Below are 15480 nucleotides of genomic sequence, written 5' to 3'. Positions count from 1 at the left end.
AAAATTCAAAAACTTTGAGAATTTAGACTTTTCCCTCGCCATCTCGGGTCTCTTTTTCATTTCGGTGCAATATTAGGTATTGTAACAGAAACTTACTTGAGGTTCCGAAAAACATCCATATTGATACCAAACACAACAATAATTTTAAAAATTTTGAATTTCGCTCGTTCTCTCTAAGGTTTTATTTTTCACATTTTTGAGATCCTCTCTTCATTTTAAGACAAAATAATATCATACTCGGAGTATCTGCCCTACTCCCCCACCCCGACAGAATATAACTTTATTTTTTATAGTAAACCATTTTGATCACCTATTTGCACTGATACCCTCTTTTGATTTTTTTTTCATTTTGGAGCAAATTTTTATTGGGAAAAAAATCGGAGTCTCACAAAAAAAAACACATCTGTTTAGATACCATACAAAAATGTTGATAATTTTGGATTTCGCCCCGCTTACCATGATATGCTCACATATCGAGTTGTCTCCTCAAGAGAATATGAAATATCGGTTTATCATATTTTGAGCACTCCTCTCTTCATTCACTCTAACGAAAGATTGGTATTCGAGAATGTAAACTATTCTTACCCAAATTGGTTGAAAAGCTCATTATAATTGAGCAAAGAATTTGATCTGCGCCTTCGCTACTAAAATGAAGCTATAGAAAAACCAGTTTCAAAAACAAACAGAACAAAAAAATTATCGAAATTGGAAATTCTTCAAATTCTCGATGAAATGATAAAATATAGTAATAAATTGTTGTAATATTTTCAGAAGTTTTGAAACCCAATTTTCAAAATTTGTTCAAGTAGCTTGAGAAAACCCAATGAAAATTTATAAAAGAATGGCAAGTTTACAAGAAATTTTAATATTAAATATTTCACTCCGAAGATTCAAAATACCAGCTTGAATAATCAAGCAAATTACGCTTGAACAGACGATTTTTTGAAAAGAGAAAAAAATCAGAACATTTAGATCGCGTTTAAATAACAACAAACACAATTCAAGTTTTAGTAGAAGACGAGGTTTACACAGGATGTACTACGTACCTCCCTTCTACTCGTATATTTAGAAATATTACATAACATGAACAATGAAATATAGAGACTAATAATAAGTATAGAAAAGAAAAGTTTGAATACAACATTACAGAAAATACAAGGAAATAATAATCTGTCAAGCAGATACCATACTACAAGGTACATACAAAAAAAAACACGTTTCAACGTCCACGTTATTTCGAATAAAATAAATAACGTAGACGTAACATCTTACTAAAACAAAGTTTCGAATTAAAAACGAAATTTAATATAACAAGTAAAAAGTATAAAATTTTGGTTATATTTGAGTTTTTAAACACGTACAGTCGCATAAGACAAAAAGACCGAACCGTAATCGCGTTGAAATAAATTTTTATAAAAAACTCAAAATGAGAAAAAATTTCACTAAAATGAGATCCAAATGATACAATTTTGCAGGTTCGACAAAATATACACAAGTACGATACATACACACACGGTACATTGTTCACAATCGAAAAATATACAACATCAAGTAAAAATAGAACAGAGAGCCGAGCTGATGTTGGAAAAAATTTGCTACTAAAAGTAAAAATAATAAAATCAAAGATTTGCTTCTATGAAGATGAATGATTTTTCTTTTAAAAAAATTCGGCATCTTAGAATAAAAATTCACACAAGTAAACAATCGCACATGATACTCAAAACACAGGAAGTGACATTTTTTTTTTCATCAGCACCAAAGGACGTTTTTAACGGACGTCTGTTTTTTTGATATGGTAAATTCTCAAAGCTTCTTAGCGGAGTTTGATTTCTCAGAAATTTAAAATTTACTAAGCTCACTAAAATCATGTTTTTCTTCGATTACGAGAGGTGCGGGGTCGCGAACTTCCTCCAGCTCCAATACTAAAACCTCCGGCGGAAGCTGAAATGAGAAAAAAAACACTAATTAGCTCGATATTCTTCGATTACGAGTTCGTAAGATGATTTTGTACTCACCTGTACCTGAACCAGCACCGGCGAACGTGAAAGGTTGACTTTGCGGAGCTGCTTGAGGCGCAGTTCCAAATGTGAAAGCCGCAGGGGCACTGGCGACGTTACTGCTGCCGAATGCGAAAGCGTTTTCGGCCGGTTTCGGGGCAGCTGCTCCGAAAACGTTACCGCTGCTGAACGATGATGAATTTCCGGTGCTGAAATTGAACGAAGGTGTAGCGTTGAAGGTGGACGGTTGCGCTGCTCCGGCGTTTCCGAACGGAGTCGAAGAAGCTGGCGTGGTTCCGAACGCGGTCGGCGGCGGTTGCGTATTAGCGGAACTTGCACCGAACGTGAATCCTGTACCGGAACCGAATTGCGACGACGTGGTTGATCCGAAAGCTGGTTTGTTTTGAGAGAATATGGAGGACTGGTCGCCGGAACCGAAGGTGGTATTTTGAGCGTTTCCAAATGCCGGCGGTTGGCTGGTACCGAAAGTGGAATTGGACTGAGTGGTAGCGTTTCCGAACGAAGAATTGGTCTGAGATTGGTTCGATGTGTTTCCGAAGGATAGAGTTGGCATTGAGCTAGCGCCAAAAGCGGTAGGTTGAGAATTTGCGGTATTCCCGAAGGTTGAAGTTCCTTGAGAAGGAGTCGCTGTATTTCCAAAGGTTGGATTTCCTTGAGAAGGAGTAGCGGTATTGCCAAAGGTCGAATTTCCTTGAGATGGAGTATTCGAGGTACCAAATCCTCCGCCAAATGTTGTAGCTTGCGAGTTACCAAACGAAGGAACCGATGGAGCTGCGAATGAGCTAGCCGTTGTAGTAGCGTTGAAAATAGAATTCGAAAACGAGGGCGTAGATTGAGCGGGCTTAGCGTCGAATTTCAAACCAGTTCCGGCACCGAACGCTGGCGGTGTAGATGAAGCGAACGACAGGGTCGAAGATGTATTGAACGAGGCGGTCGTAGCAGTACCGAAGGCAGGCGTTGTAGCGCCAAAAGCAGGCGGAGCCGTAGTCGCAGCTGCCGTGTTCGTCGATGCTCCGAAAGAGAATCCGGTACTGGCACCGGAGCTAGGAGTAGAACACTGCCCAAATTGGAATCCGCCGCTGCTCGGGGTGGTGTTAGTAAACGACGGCACAGAATTAGCAGACGTAAAAGCGGCGTTAGAAGTACTCGTAGACTTTGGCGTAGTTGCGATTGGGGTGTTTCCGAACATGGTTATACCAGCTAGAGGATTTTTCTGCACATTTTCAGCAGGTTGAACGGCATTATTACTCGCACCGAATCCAATAAACTGCGGTGTAGCGCTAGAGGTGCTTTGAGTTTTAGTAGCTATATTGTTATTCGCTCCTAAACTGAACGGTGAACTCGCAGCAGTTCCAAAACTCATGACAGGAGTTACCGAAGAAGTGGTATTTACAGAATTGGTCGAAGCATTCTGCTGCGAGGACGGTAGAGAAACATTGAACGACGCAGAGTTCACAATCGAGGTCGAATTCGCCATCATGTTACTAGGAGCAGTGCTCGTCACACAAGGGAACAAAAATCCACCTTTCGGACTACTCGCTACTGTTGACGTTTCCACCGATGTAACAGCTGGTGACGTGAACGAGATTGGGTTCGTGTTACTGCTCGTTTGAGACGTGAACGAGATTGGATTAGGGTTACTGCTCGTTTGAGACGTGAACGAGATTGGGTTAGAGTTGCTGCTCGCTTGAGACGTGAATGATATCGGGTTGGTGGCGATGCTAGCTTGAGTCGTCACCGCAGCTTCTTTTTTCTCCTCTGGCTTAGAAGGATCCGATTTAGGGGTAGAATCGACCGTATCTACGCCACCTTGAACGTTGCTACTTCCGAATACCAACGAATTAGAATTCGGACTCGAATTGAACGTCGACGAACCGACTGGATTAACGTTAAATGCAGACTGGTTCAATACGCTGGAGTTGAATACTGCTGAAGAATCAGGCTTCGGATTGCTGTCCGGTTTAGGTGGAGTGTTTAGAGCAGTGTTTCCGAAAGTGATACCGGCAGGAAGTTCGAGCTGTTTGGGCATTAAAGAAGACTGCGTTGAAGGTCCCGGTGTAAGACTACCACCAAAAGTCAATTTCTTTTCGGAATCGGCGACGGGAGTAGGTTGCGGTAACAGCGGATTGAACGATGTTGGATTACTCGGTATTACTTGGGGTTTAGCTGGTTCGATTTTGTTTTGATTGTTTGCGATTTCTTCGACTATACTTTTCTCGTAAAATATTACACTTTCGTCTTTTTCACCTGAAATTAAAATTTAATCGCATAAGTGACCCGTTAAATTTAACGAGGAAACTAACTCAATTGTACGATAAATGGCCTTCGTTAGTATAAATTTTACGACAAGCACGAGCATAGATAAGCACAACTCACCTTTCCGTTCGATATCGTCGATTAAATTCCTAACCAAATTTTGCTTCATCGTTTCATCGTCGTCGTTGAAATTACCATTAACTAATTCCGGTTCGAGTGTAATAACAGATTGAGGATCTATTCTATTGCTGTTTAATTTCTTCCTATACATGCAATTAGTTCGATTCAATATTTTCCCACTGGCAACTTTGACATATTCGCCGTCATCATCGTCAGGTATAGGAGGTTCGTACAAAGAACGACTATCGCATTCGTCGCCGTTCGTGATCGGAGATTCGAAATTTTCGTGAACTTCAACAGGAACGACTTGTTGTTTAACATAAGTACAATTCTGAAACAAAATTCAAAAATTAGATGAAGAAAACTCGTAAAACACGATAATAGAATAAGAGATTTACGTACATTTGCTATTTGTTCGTCACGATAGTTTTCAACATCTTCGGTGATTTCATCGTGATTGATCTTTCTTACTTTTTCAACCTTTTCGGGAGATTCATTTTTAGACTTTTCGATTTCTGAAAACGAATAAAAAGTTAAGATATAAGATCGAGAATTCAATCATTTTAAGAATACTGTGGGTAAACTTACTCGATGATTTTCTTTTCTTCGAAATATTATTCCACGTAAGATTGGGAGCTACGACGTGCATCAAGCTAGAGGTGTAAGAGAGTATTTTAGCGACACTTCTATCAGAATCACTACATCTTTTCTTCCGACTAGTGTCCAAATTATCATAAGAACTATCATCGTGCGACCGTTTAGAGTGCGATGTCATGTTTCTACGCGATTTCTTAGGAGTACTATCAATCCGATCAGTTTCTTCCTGAAAATATGAAAATAACATCTCGATATTATGTTGCATCATCACACTCGTCGTATTGATTTATCAATATTACCTGATAGTTTCGTTTCCGAGAAATTTCTCTCAGAACTTGCAAATATTTGTCATTTTTATTAATGTCTTCACTAGTATATCTGTCATTATTACTGATGTACTGATCATTCACACAGTTAAAGCTGCAACACAAAACGCAATTGGTACTTTACTACAAACGAATATTTATTATCTACGAAACACATTTTATTTATTCAACATACCTTATAGGTTCTGGTGGAGCTATCCTTACAGCTGGCGCTGAATTCATCCTCGGCACCTTTGATAAATGCCGAAGCGTTGATTTATCAAATCTATAGTTCGACATTTGTCTTAAAGATGGATACTTGATATTATGATAAGAAGCTGACTCCACAGGGTTAACGTAAGGTATAGAAACTTGTGACGAATTAATATTCGCGTTGAACTTTTCGTTAAAATTGAAATACTTGAAAAATTCGTCTATAGCACTTTGAATTACGTTAAAATAATAGTAACTGAAAACACACAAGCTGTACACGAATACGATTAGAATTACTTTACTCGTCGATGTAACGTATGCATAAGCTACAAGCATAGACAAGAAAAATGATATTTTACATACGATTTCCAACATATTTCGCGAACAATAAGTCAATTTTACGTTAACATTTTGACAATGCTACATTCTGCATGGGGTATTTTATCAAAAAATTCAAAAACATGCTCCTACCCAGAAACTGTTTTACCGTTGCCTCTTTTGGAATGTGCTAGATCAACACAGATAAATTTTTACAGAACGGAAACAACAAAATGGCGGAAGAACGTATGAAAAGTAGTATCCGTTCTCACAGTTTGATCTGTGGCGTGATAAGCCTTACCGCGATTTTTCTTTTTGAACGCGGGATGCGTAACAAATCACAATATTAGATGGCCTAAATGATTCTTTTTCTGACGCATCCGTTCACCGATGATCCGATCCAACAGGGCTCTTATCTTATCAAATTTTTTAAAAATTATTTTTGAATGAAAAATTTGAAAAATGAAAAATTGAAAATAACTTCATGAGCAATAAAATTTAACGCGATAAAATTTGCTGTTCAAGTGTTGATTCAATTATGCGATTCATCATGTTGAGAATTATTCCTTCCTGATTTTATTCTAGTGACTGGCGATGATTTATTCAATTAGAAACACCAGTACCAGTTGGAATTATCTTATTACGGGTAGTATTTATTTATGAAATTGAATATATGATAATCTCTTATTATTCTGGCTTGTTGTACTTTGTGTGAAAAATTCTTTCAGGTTAGATAGAAAAACTGATGAACGAAGAACGAACAAGACAAGAAACTGTCAATAGTGCAGTTTACTTCAATGTATGATTAATTTTTTGTTCAACTTATTACCGGTAGTATTCACACAATCAAATAATAACTATTGCTATTCTAGTTGTGATTATACGTACATGCATATCTCCAGAGATGAAGATGACGCATCGGACGAGTATTGATGGTGTTTCATAATCGGGATGAGAAGAACTGAACTTTTTGGTCGAACTACTAGCTTTTCGAACACACATTCACACATATATAAATCTTTGTAGACGATGAAAAATAAACAAGGCCAACGGTAGATGGTGAATCGGACGAGTATGGTATTTTTACATGGATATTATTATTATTCACAAATATTGATTTTCAATTTACTTCCTCGTAGATCTTCTTTGCAGCCGTCGTTACGTTCTTCTAGAGAAAATTTCATGTGGATGTTTACAAAGCGCAGTTTCATATTGAAGTTAAAGAAAGTGTGCAAAATGAAAAGCACGCTCGCCTACCTTAAAGATGCTTCATCTTGCGGAAAAAACACTTACATTCTTTCTAAAAATCGTTGAAGTTTTGTCTTCAACCTGTGTGACCTGTGTGAAAGTGATGAAAATGTTTGTATGAGTCTTGGCGGTTCTATTAATATCATGTATTTTTTTTTTTTTTTTACTTTTTTCGCGCAGCGTCTATGTTTTTTTCCAACTTGACGATTTTTTTGCTTTTAAAGCATTTTTTGGGGATGTCATTCTTTTTTTTCAAATTGATTTTTTTCTCTAGTTTGGCGGGTTTTTTGCTTGTTGATTTTTTTTAAGCATCTTGCAGGCATGAAATTCGATCACTTGAAAAGTGACTCAGTCACCACTTGCAAGTCACTTTGTTCACTATTTCGGCGAAAAAGACCAAATTTCAAAGATTTGTCTTGTAAAAAAGGAAAAGTGCAAAATTTTAGGAAATGATCAATATTTTTCATGATAATCCTGAATCGTCATTTTAAAAAAAATGAAAATGAACTATTCTACATTGAAAATGTAAGCCGATGTGATTGGATAGAGTCGATATTTTCTAAACCGTACAAAAGTAGATCGAAAGATAAGGCAAAAATTTATCATCTGTCAAAATTTCAAGTGCTAAAGTGCCTTTTTCGATTTTTGGTGAATTTTTGAAAATCAAATTGAGGCTAAAAATGAGGGAAAAAATCAAATGATTTTGAAGCTTCCAGCTGCTCTTTGGAAATTTCAATTTTCCAAAAAACGCCGTACAACCTTTCAAAAAGTCGCCGGAGCCTCACTGAGGCTCCAAAACGACTTGAAATCCACCAGCAGTTGACTTCGTTGCGTATTGAAAGTAGTTTGCAGAATGAATGCCGGCTTTCCATCTCCAGTTGATGAAATTTTAGGAAATTTCAAGGTTCAAAAATCTACTGGAATTGCCAGTAATTTTCAAAAAGTCGCTGGAGGCTCCGAAACGACTTGAAATCCACCTGCAGTCGAATTCGTGGCGTATCGAAATTAGTTTGCAGAATGAATTTTGGCTTTCCAACTCTATTTGATGAAATTTTGTGGGGATTTCGGGTTTAAAAATTTGCTGGAGGCTCCAGAATTGCTCAAAACGGATTGAAACAGTTTCCAATCGATTTGGCGTGTCGAAAATAGGGTACCTATATCCCAAATTGCAGCTTTCTTGGTCAATTAGGTAAAATTTTGATTTTTTCCCCGCATTTTTGGCCTGAATTTGATTTTTAGAAATTCACCAAAAATCGTAATAGGCACTTTGGCATTTGAAATTCTGGCAGGTGATGATGTGATGAATCTTTCCTTATCTTTCGATCTACCTTTGTATGGTTTAAAAAATTTCGTACAAGTCAGCTGTGTTGGAACGCAAAATCTGCGCTTATCAGTACCTTTGAAATCAGAAAAAAAAACTAATCATCGGTCAACATGAAATACATTTAAATATTCTTATTTTTCGTTTTCTCAGTTGGTGCTAAAAACAAAATTTTATATCCATAAAAAATAAAGATTAAAAAATCAAAAAGGTGGGTATTAAAAGCAAGATAGAGTTCTAAAAATTTCAAGATTATATTTTACCTGGGAGGAGAGGGGGGGGTTAGAACTTGAGAAATGACAATGCTGAAAAACGAACGAGCGGTATTTTTTAACTTTCTGAGTTTTACTTTTTTTTTTTTTCTTGCTGTTCGTAATTACTTTATTATTACACCCGTCGTGTGAGATTCTATATCGAGTTGGTAAGGTCAAGTTTTTTAATTAGGTCTAAGCATTTTTTAATTTCGGAAGGGTCGTCTGGAATGAAATAGGGATCTTTCATCTTTGTAGGGATAGTCTGTGCTGATATAAGGAGGGACAGTGAGACTGATCGAGAGAATACGTGCTGTAGAGTTGATATGGACAGATTTTATCGCATTTTTTTGAAAAAATGGAATTTTTAAAAAGTCATTGGAGGCTCCAAAACGACTTGAAACCACCCCCAGTTGACTTAGCAAGTCAAAATTAAGACGCAGTTTTTATTTAGTGAAATCTGCTTAGGCTTCAGAATTCCTTAAAACGAGGGTATAATCTATCGCAAATTTCAGCATTCTTGTTAAAATTTTGATTTTTTTTCTCCATTTTTGGCACTGGGATTTTCAAAAATTTACATACCAAAAATCGAAAAATGCACTTTAGTACCTACAAGTTTGGCTGATGATACATTTTTGATTTTTTGCATGCTGGTTCGATCTACATATTTGTATGTTTGTTCGGTTCAGCTTTGGTCCTCGACTTTTAGACCGTTTTCATTTCCGGAGTAATCAATAAAGTAACGTCTATGAATACGAATACGCCTCTAAAATTCTGATTTAGTGATTTCAAATCAAAACAGTACACCCGTGGGCCGTGGGCCATGTACCTTACCTACGCTCACTAAAAATTCTGATTTCTGAACAATCTCAATTTTTAAAGTTGACCCCTACAAAATCCATAAATTAAATTATAATTAAAAATTGAAATAAATATTGTGCTGATTTAATATAAAGTGAATCTCAAAAATTGTATCAATAGATTACTGATTAGACACAATATTTTATCGCCTTTAATTTTGATTCAGATAAATTGTCACGTAAAAGATCGCAGATGAATGAAGATGTTTGATTTGACTTTGATCAATGATCATGATGAAAAATTTCGAAAACGAAAAATATTAATAATTAAAATAAAAATTTATAAAACAGTCGACAGTTGAATGATGTAGTGATAGTGAACGACATGAACGGCTGTTACGCATCCCGCGTGCAAAAAGAAAAATCGCAGCCTGACCTGCAAGATTTTAATTTAACGAACTTTTTGATGCATTTTGGCCTTGCTCTTCGCATTTAAGCATTCCCTACATCGTTTCAGCAACGCGTACATGCGCGCGCACGCGTATATAAGTAGTTTTCGTTTTCGTCGTTGTTCCGCTGCTTCTATAGCGTTCGAAAACGAGTTCCAACAACCAGCAGCGATGGCGGTGTGGCAGGACAGAAGGCTTGGTAATCGGAAGGTCCAGAGTTCGATCCCCGCTTGATTCCAAATTTTTGAAAATTTTTTTTTGCCATAAATTTTTTTTCAAGTGTATTTTATTAATATTATTTTTATTTTTCGAATAGTATGCCAAATTAGGCGAGGCGAAGCCGAGCCGTTCATAATTTATATTTCACTCGATCGGCATTACTCCCCTTGGTGAGTTCAGACGGAGGCTGGACACAGGGCTTGCAAACCGAAACCGAAACCAAAACCGAAACCCCCAAAAACCGATTAAAATTGCTCAAAACTGAAACCAAAACCGAAACCAGGAGCGTTATTTTCCCACAACTAAAACCAAAACCGAAACCGGGAGCGTTATTTTCCAAAATTCAAAACCGAAACCGAGAGCGTAACCAATTGAAAACAGAATTGGTTTCGGTTTTGGAATTTTTCAGGTAATCAGCCTAATTAATACTGCATTTTTGGTCAAAATTGAGTAAAAACTGATGCTGAAGGTGAAAAGGCTTGAAAACTAAAAAATTCGACAAATTTGGCACTGCCAAAGTGCCATTTTCTAGGCACATACACAAAGTATTTGAAAAAGTGATCACCTTCTTGGCCTTCTTCCCTCTAAAAAATGAAGAAAAAAGGAAAAAACCGAAACCAAAACCGAAACCAAAACCGTTTCCTTTGAAATAAAACCCTTTAAGCAAAACTGGAACGAGAGAGATAATATTTTAAAAAACCAAAACCAAAACCAAAACCGAAACCTTTATTTTTTCAAAAAACATAAAACCGAAACCAAAACCGGGAGTGATATCTATCCGGTTTTCAAGCCCTGGCTGGACATTTACCGTGTATGTAGCACTTGCGGTTGTTTATAAAAAAATTGTACTCACCGAGGCCGAAGGCCGAGGGAAGTTAAACGACATAGTATGAACGACAAAGCGACCAGCGCAACCGAGGCGAAGCCGAGGTGAGCAGACACAACGCCCCCCAACACTAAAAACAGCAATACAAACGTGATAAATATCCCTTGTTGCTGAAATGCATGTAGGGAATGGTAAAATGCTTTTTCTTCCCATTTGAATTTAATTTCCATTGTCGATTCATTGGATTTCAATCTGTTTTCAATTCCATATAAATCATTCGTCTTTTCAAGCGTTTTCAGTTTCAAATATGAGTATTTGAAGAGCCTAACGATCTCAAGGTCCAAGGTTGAACAGAAGTTTATTCTTCATAGTTCTTTGAGAAGTGATTATTCCAATTCCAACGACCCTAATTCCCAAATAATACCCTCAGATTCAATGATTGAAATATTGAATAACTAAACAATAAACAATAAACCACTTCTTAGAAAATATAATGTCTGGAATTTTCACAAAACAAAACAACATTACTTTCAAGAAAGAATAATTGAAATTAACACTCGATAGAAAAGTAAATTAATGTTACCCTATATAAAACGAAGATAATATAAAAAAACAAAAACTAGACACATCATGTACGACCAAAACTTGTTAGGCAACATAAAATCAATTCAAAAAACATACTTGCGAGGTAATGCGTGAAGTACGTAATTACACGGTGACAAATCTTAATTCGAATCAAGAAATACAAGCATTCAAAAAACAAAAAGTATAAAAATTAATGTAAAGGCAATACACAAAACTAAAACTATGTTAACAAAATTTGGTAATGGACTTTCAAATTTAAAAAAGTAAAAACAATGATGAAAATTTGAAACCGAAATAAAGAATAATTTGAAAATTCCAATTCGAAATGAGATCTTAAAATTTTCGAGTTCCAACATAATCGAGGTAAAACAAAAAAATAAACAATAAAAAACAATCAAATATAAAAACACAAATAAAAATAATTTTGAGTAAACCTCAAATTTACACACACAAAAGAACATAAAATAAAAAATGCGCGAAGTGTAGCAGACATTACAATTCACTACTTTTATGTCATCACATCGAGTTTTTGTTTTAAATAAATTATGATTTAACTTGAACCTTAAACAAAAACATATCTGGCTTAAGCTATAAAATGTACAAAAATAATTTGTTAGGGATTATTTGTTTCTAGGACTACGTGCTGCATGATTTCTTGAATTTCCTCCGGTACCGATGTTGAAGGTTACGCTGGCTGCAGAACCTATATGAATATAAAACCAGATAATGTAGAATTAATAGAAATTCAAATCCAAAGTACTACTAAAAGTATTCATTCGACGTACCAATTTCGCCATTTTTAAATTCAAAAGAATTCTTCGGATATTCCGTTGCAATGGAACTGAACGATGGCTCACATTGCATAGATGTTCCATCTTTACAACCGAACGTATTCGGATAACTTTTTGCACTGACGCCGAAATCACAAACATTTTCACTCTTGTCTCCCATCTGCCTGCTGCCAGGGCTGAAAAAGTTTCCATCGCCAGATCCGAATAATGAGGCAGAATTACTTCCGAACTGTACACTCGGATTCGACTTCACATTGGAAGTTGCGAATGGTTGTATTTTACTATCAGTGCCATTCGATTGAGCGAAACACGAGTTTCGCGAAGCAGAACTCAACTGCAACGGAACCGAGAACAGATTGCTTGAAGAATGATTGAACGAAAACGCCGAACTCGCAGGAATAGCAGCTTTTGAATTGGATACCGGTTCGATAGCATTTCCGTTTGTTGAGTTGAATTTTAATTTGTCGTATGAATTTGCCAACGTCGTGCTATTTGTAAAAGGACTAATCTGTTCCCGCGATGAGTTGAACGTATCGTAACCAGAATCTGTAGAATTCTGCCCGTTACTGAGGTTGATAAATGAACCTGCGCCAAATACCTTCGATGTGGTCGTATGATTGGTATCAGTTGAAACAGCATTCGAAATAATTGGAGTAGAGTGATACATGGCAGCAGTTGTATATGAGGCAATGCTCGGCGAGTTACAAGTATTTACAGGTGATTCTTCCAATTCATCATCCACCAATTCACCTGTAAAATGAAACGGAGATAATTTTGAACGACTTGTTAGAATATTTGGAAATATATTTTACAATGAAAATTTCACTTACACATTTCAACTTCATCTTCACTAGGCACGACGTTATCGGTGAATATAGGATTGGGAACTTGTTGCGGAGGTTCTTCGTACGCTGCGTGATTTTTAGCTACATCAGTTAGTATGCTGTTTTCATAGAATATCACTTTTTCATCTTTATGACCTGAAAAACAAAACAGATGTATTAACATTTACACTAGAAAACAGACAAATTCTTAAAGAATTCAAAATGATTACCTTTCCTCTCAATATTGCTGAGTAGATTTTGAAGCAGATGTTCTTTCATTGTGACGTCATCGGTACCATTGATTTCTCCAACGATTTCCGGCTCCGAAGCAATCACCGAAACTGGATCGATCTTATTGCTATTCAGTTTCCGTCTATACGGGCGATTTGTTCTGTTTAAAATTTTACCGCTTGCTACCCGAACGTATTCGATATCATCGCCTTCCACAGGTTCATCTCGAGATTGCTTGAATCGCTGATCGGAATCGTCCACCAATTTTAACTCATTAGCAGACGGAGGATCACTTGATCTGAGATTGCATTCCTGTAAAATGAGTACGAAACATTTTATAAAGTGACAGCGAAAATAATTATTATTTTTGAAATAATGAAATTCACCTTCGGCTTTTGTTCGTCCAAATTTTCCGTAGCACAGACCTCTTTTGAAGATTTATGGATTCTGCGACATTTTTCGTTAGATTCCGAGTATTCGTTTTTGGATTTATCTGTTTCCAAAAAATATACCAGTTGGGTTTTAAAAAACCCGCTCACAGAATTCGCAAAATAACACATGAAATACTCACTGGAAGATTTTCTTTTTTTCGAGTAACTTTGATTATTGCGATCAGGAGTCGTGGCAATACTAGGAGCGTATACAACCATTTTCGCAGCGTCGCGTTTATGATCCTCGCATCTTTTTTTGATTTTATCATCTAGAGCATCGCGAGATTTATCCTCCAAGGAACGTTTGTACTGAGAAATTGTGAGATTCTTGATATCGTTTTTTCTCGACTTCTTCGCAGTTCCGTTACTTTTTTCAGCCTCTTCCTGAAAAATTAATGCGTAAAGAATCAGTTAACAATTACGTAGGCAAGGCAGAAAAAAATCACAAAGTATACTAACTTGAGAAAAGTTACGTTTTCTGGAAATATCTTTCAAAACTTGCAAGAAATTTGGCTCCAAGGCTTCATTCGTATCCAATTTTTTCTCCATACCATTCAATAAGTGGATACTGAAAGGGTAAAAAGGGTATATAAGTACATATGTCAATTCGAACAGCTATCACGACATAAATAATCAATAAAACTCACTTGATCGGTTCTGGAGGTGCTATTCGTACAAGAGGAGAAGAACTCATACGAGGTATTTTCGAAAGATGACGAAGAGTAGATTTATCGAATCTATACGTAGAGATTTGCTTCACAGCAGGATATTTTATATGATACGAAGCCGATTCCATCGCCTTATCCACTATTCGACTAGTAAATCCGGGACTTTTGACGTTCATGTACGTTCTAAATCGCAACACAAAACCACGAAATTAATTAACCAAGCAATTAAAAGAGCATTAGCCTACCAAATACCATTCAACTTACTCCATATCCAAATTACTATTGTACTTTTTATGGGCAGCGAATGGATTATGAGCAGATTTGGAATCATTTCTGTAACGCAGCGTCGAATTGTTGCAAATTTTATCCATATTTTGCATAGGCGATCTCATCTTATCCCTGGACTTGTTGCTATTCTCGACGAACAATCCAGTTGGCATGATCGGCGATGGTAAATCTCCATTCATAATAAAGTTGTTAAATTTACAATTAAAAACTGCAGGAGTACTGCTGGCAAATGCATTGTTATTACGACAGACTGGTACGAAAATTTTGTTATTTAATGTGGGAACGTTGACGGTGTTGTTCACTTTGTTGTACTTTTTGCTCACCACATAATTGGGGACGTGAGCCGGACTGTGGTTAGTTTTGAATAATCCATAATTTTGCACGTAGTTGAGCAAATTATCTACGGCAGTTTTAATCGTTTGAAAGTAATGATAGCTAAAAACACAGCAGATATACCCTAAAATGATAATGACTACTTCACTGGTTGAAGTAATGTACGCGTACATTACCAACATGAAAAGAAAAAACGAAATTTTGCAGATTAACTCGAACATGTTTCCGGAATAATTTAACAATTTTTAAATTCACAATTCACATTATTTTATTACATTATAAATTCACTGAAAAAACAAAAAGCTCTAAATTACTAAACTTTCAAAACTTTCCTTCATTTTTTTTTATCAAAAAATTCAAAAGTTGATTTTGTTTAGGCTTCTGAGAG

At 36.4% G+C, this 15480-nt stretch overlaps 2 protein-coding genes and 1 long non-coding RNA gene across 3 annotated transcripts; 1 reads left to right on the top strand and 2 right to left on the bottom strand.

The window, feature by feature from the left end:
• Positions 1-999: 999 nt before the first annotated feature.
• LOC135845320 (nuclear pore complex protein DDB_G0274915-like) lies at positions 1000-6003 on the bottom strand. The gene is made up of 7 exons (XM_065363805.1): positions 5493-6003; positions 5291-5411; positions 4983-5217; positions 4797-4909; positions 4395-4725; positions 2016-4265; positions 1000-1941 (listed from the first exon to the last, which is right to left on the bottom strand). The coding sequence occupies exons 1-7, from the start codon at positions 5882-5884 to the stop codon at positions 1865-1867; spliced, it is 3519 nt and encodes a 1172-aa protein (XP_065219877.1). The 5' UTR covers positions 5885-6003; the 3' UTR covers positions 1000-1864.
• Positions 6004-6274: 271 nt separating this feature from the next.
• Positions 6275-8737, top strand: LOC135845333 (uncharacterized). Its single transcript, XR_010558725.1, has 4 exons — positions 6275-6473; positions 6556-6626; positions 6700-6904; positions 6980-8737. It is a non-coding gene; the product is annotated as an uncharacterized LOC135845333 (long non-coding RNA).
• Positions 8738-11413: 2676 nt separating this feature from the next.
• Positions 11414-15433, bottom strand: LOC135842427 (uncharacterized). Its single transcript, XM_065359881.1, has 9 exons — positions 14736-15433; positions 14451-14654; positions 14263-14371; positions 13944-14187; positions 13759-13865; positions 13372-13684; positions 13148-13297; positions 12312-13067; positions 11414-12229 (listed from the first exon to the last, which is right to left on the bottom strand). The coding sequence occupies exons 1-9, from the start codon at positions 15311-15313 to the stop codon at positions 12147-12149; spliced, it is 2544 nt and encodes an 847-aa protein (XP_065215953.1). The 5' UTR covers positions 15314-15433; the 3' UTR covers positions 11414-12146.
• Between the last annotated feature and the right edge of the window lie 47 nt (positions 15434-15480).

The sequence above is a fragment of the Planococcus citri genome, chromosome 4, assembly GCF_950023065.1.
Source record: "Planococcus citri chromosome 4, ihPlaCitr1.1, whole genome shotgun sequence".
Classification (NCBI taxonomy): Eukaryota; Metazoa; Arthropoda; class Insecta; order Hemiptera; family Pseudococcidae; genus Planococcus; species Planococcus citri.
Note: the sequence above shows the minus strand (reverse complement) of the source record. Positions and strands in the feature narration are given on the sequence as shown.

Coding starts and splice junctions, on each gene's coding strand:
- LOC135845320 (XM_065363805.1), bottom strand. CDS start 5,884: ATGTTGGAAATCGTATGTAAAATATCATTTTTCTTGTCTATGCTTGTA. Junction 5,218..5,290: donor CTCGGAAACGAAACTATCAG/GTAATATTGATA, acceptor TCATATTTTCAG/GAAGAAACTGATCGGATTGA. Junction 1,942..2,015: donor CGGTGCTGGTTCAGGTACAG/GTGAGTACAAAA, acceptor TTCTCATTTCAG/CTTCCGCCGGAGGTTTTAGT.
- LOC135842427 (XM_065359881.1), bottom strand. CDS start 15,313: ATGTTCGAGTTAATCTGCAAAATTTCGTTTTTTCTTTTCATGTTGGTA. Junction 14,188..14,262: donor GAAAACGTAACTTTTCTCAA/GTTAGTATACTT, acceptor TTAATTTTTCAG/GAAGAGGCTGAAAAAAGTAA. Junction 13,068..13,147: donor TGAAGATGAAGTTGAAATGT/GTAAGTGAAATT, acceptor TTCATTTTACAG/GTGAATTGGTGGATGATGAA.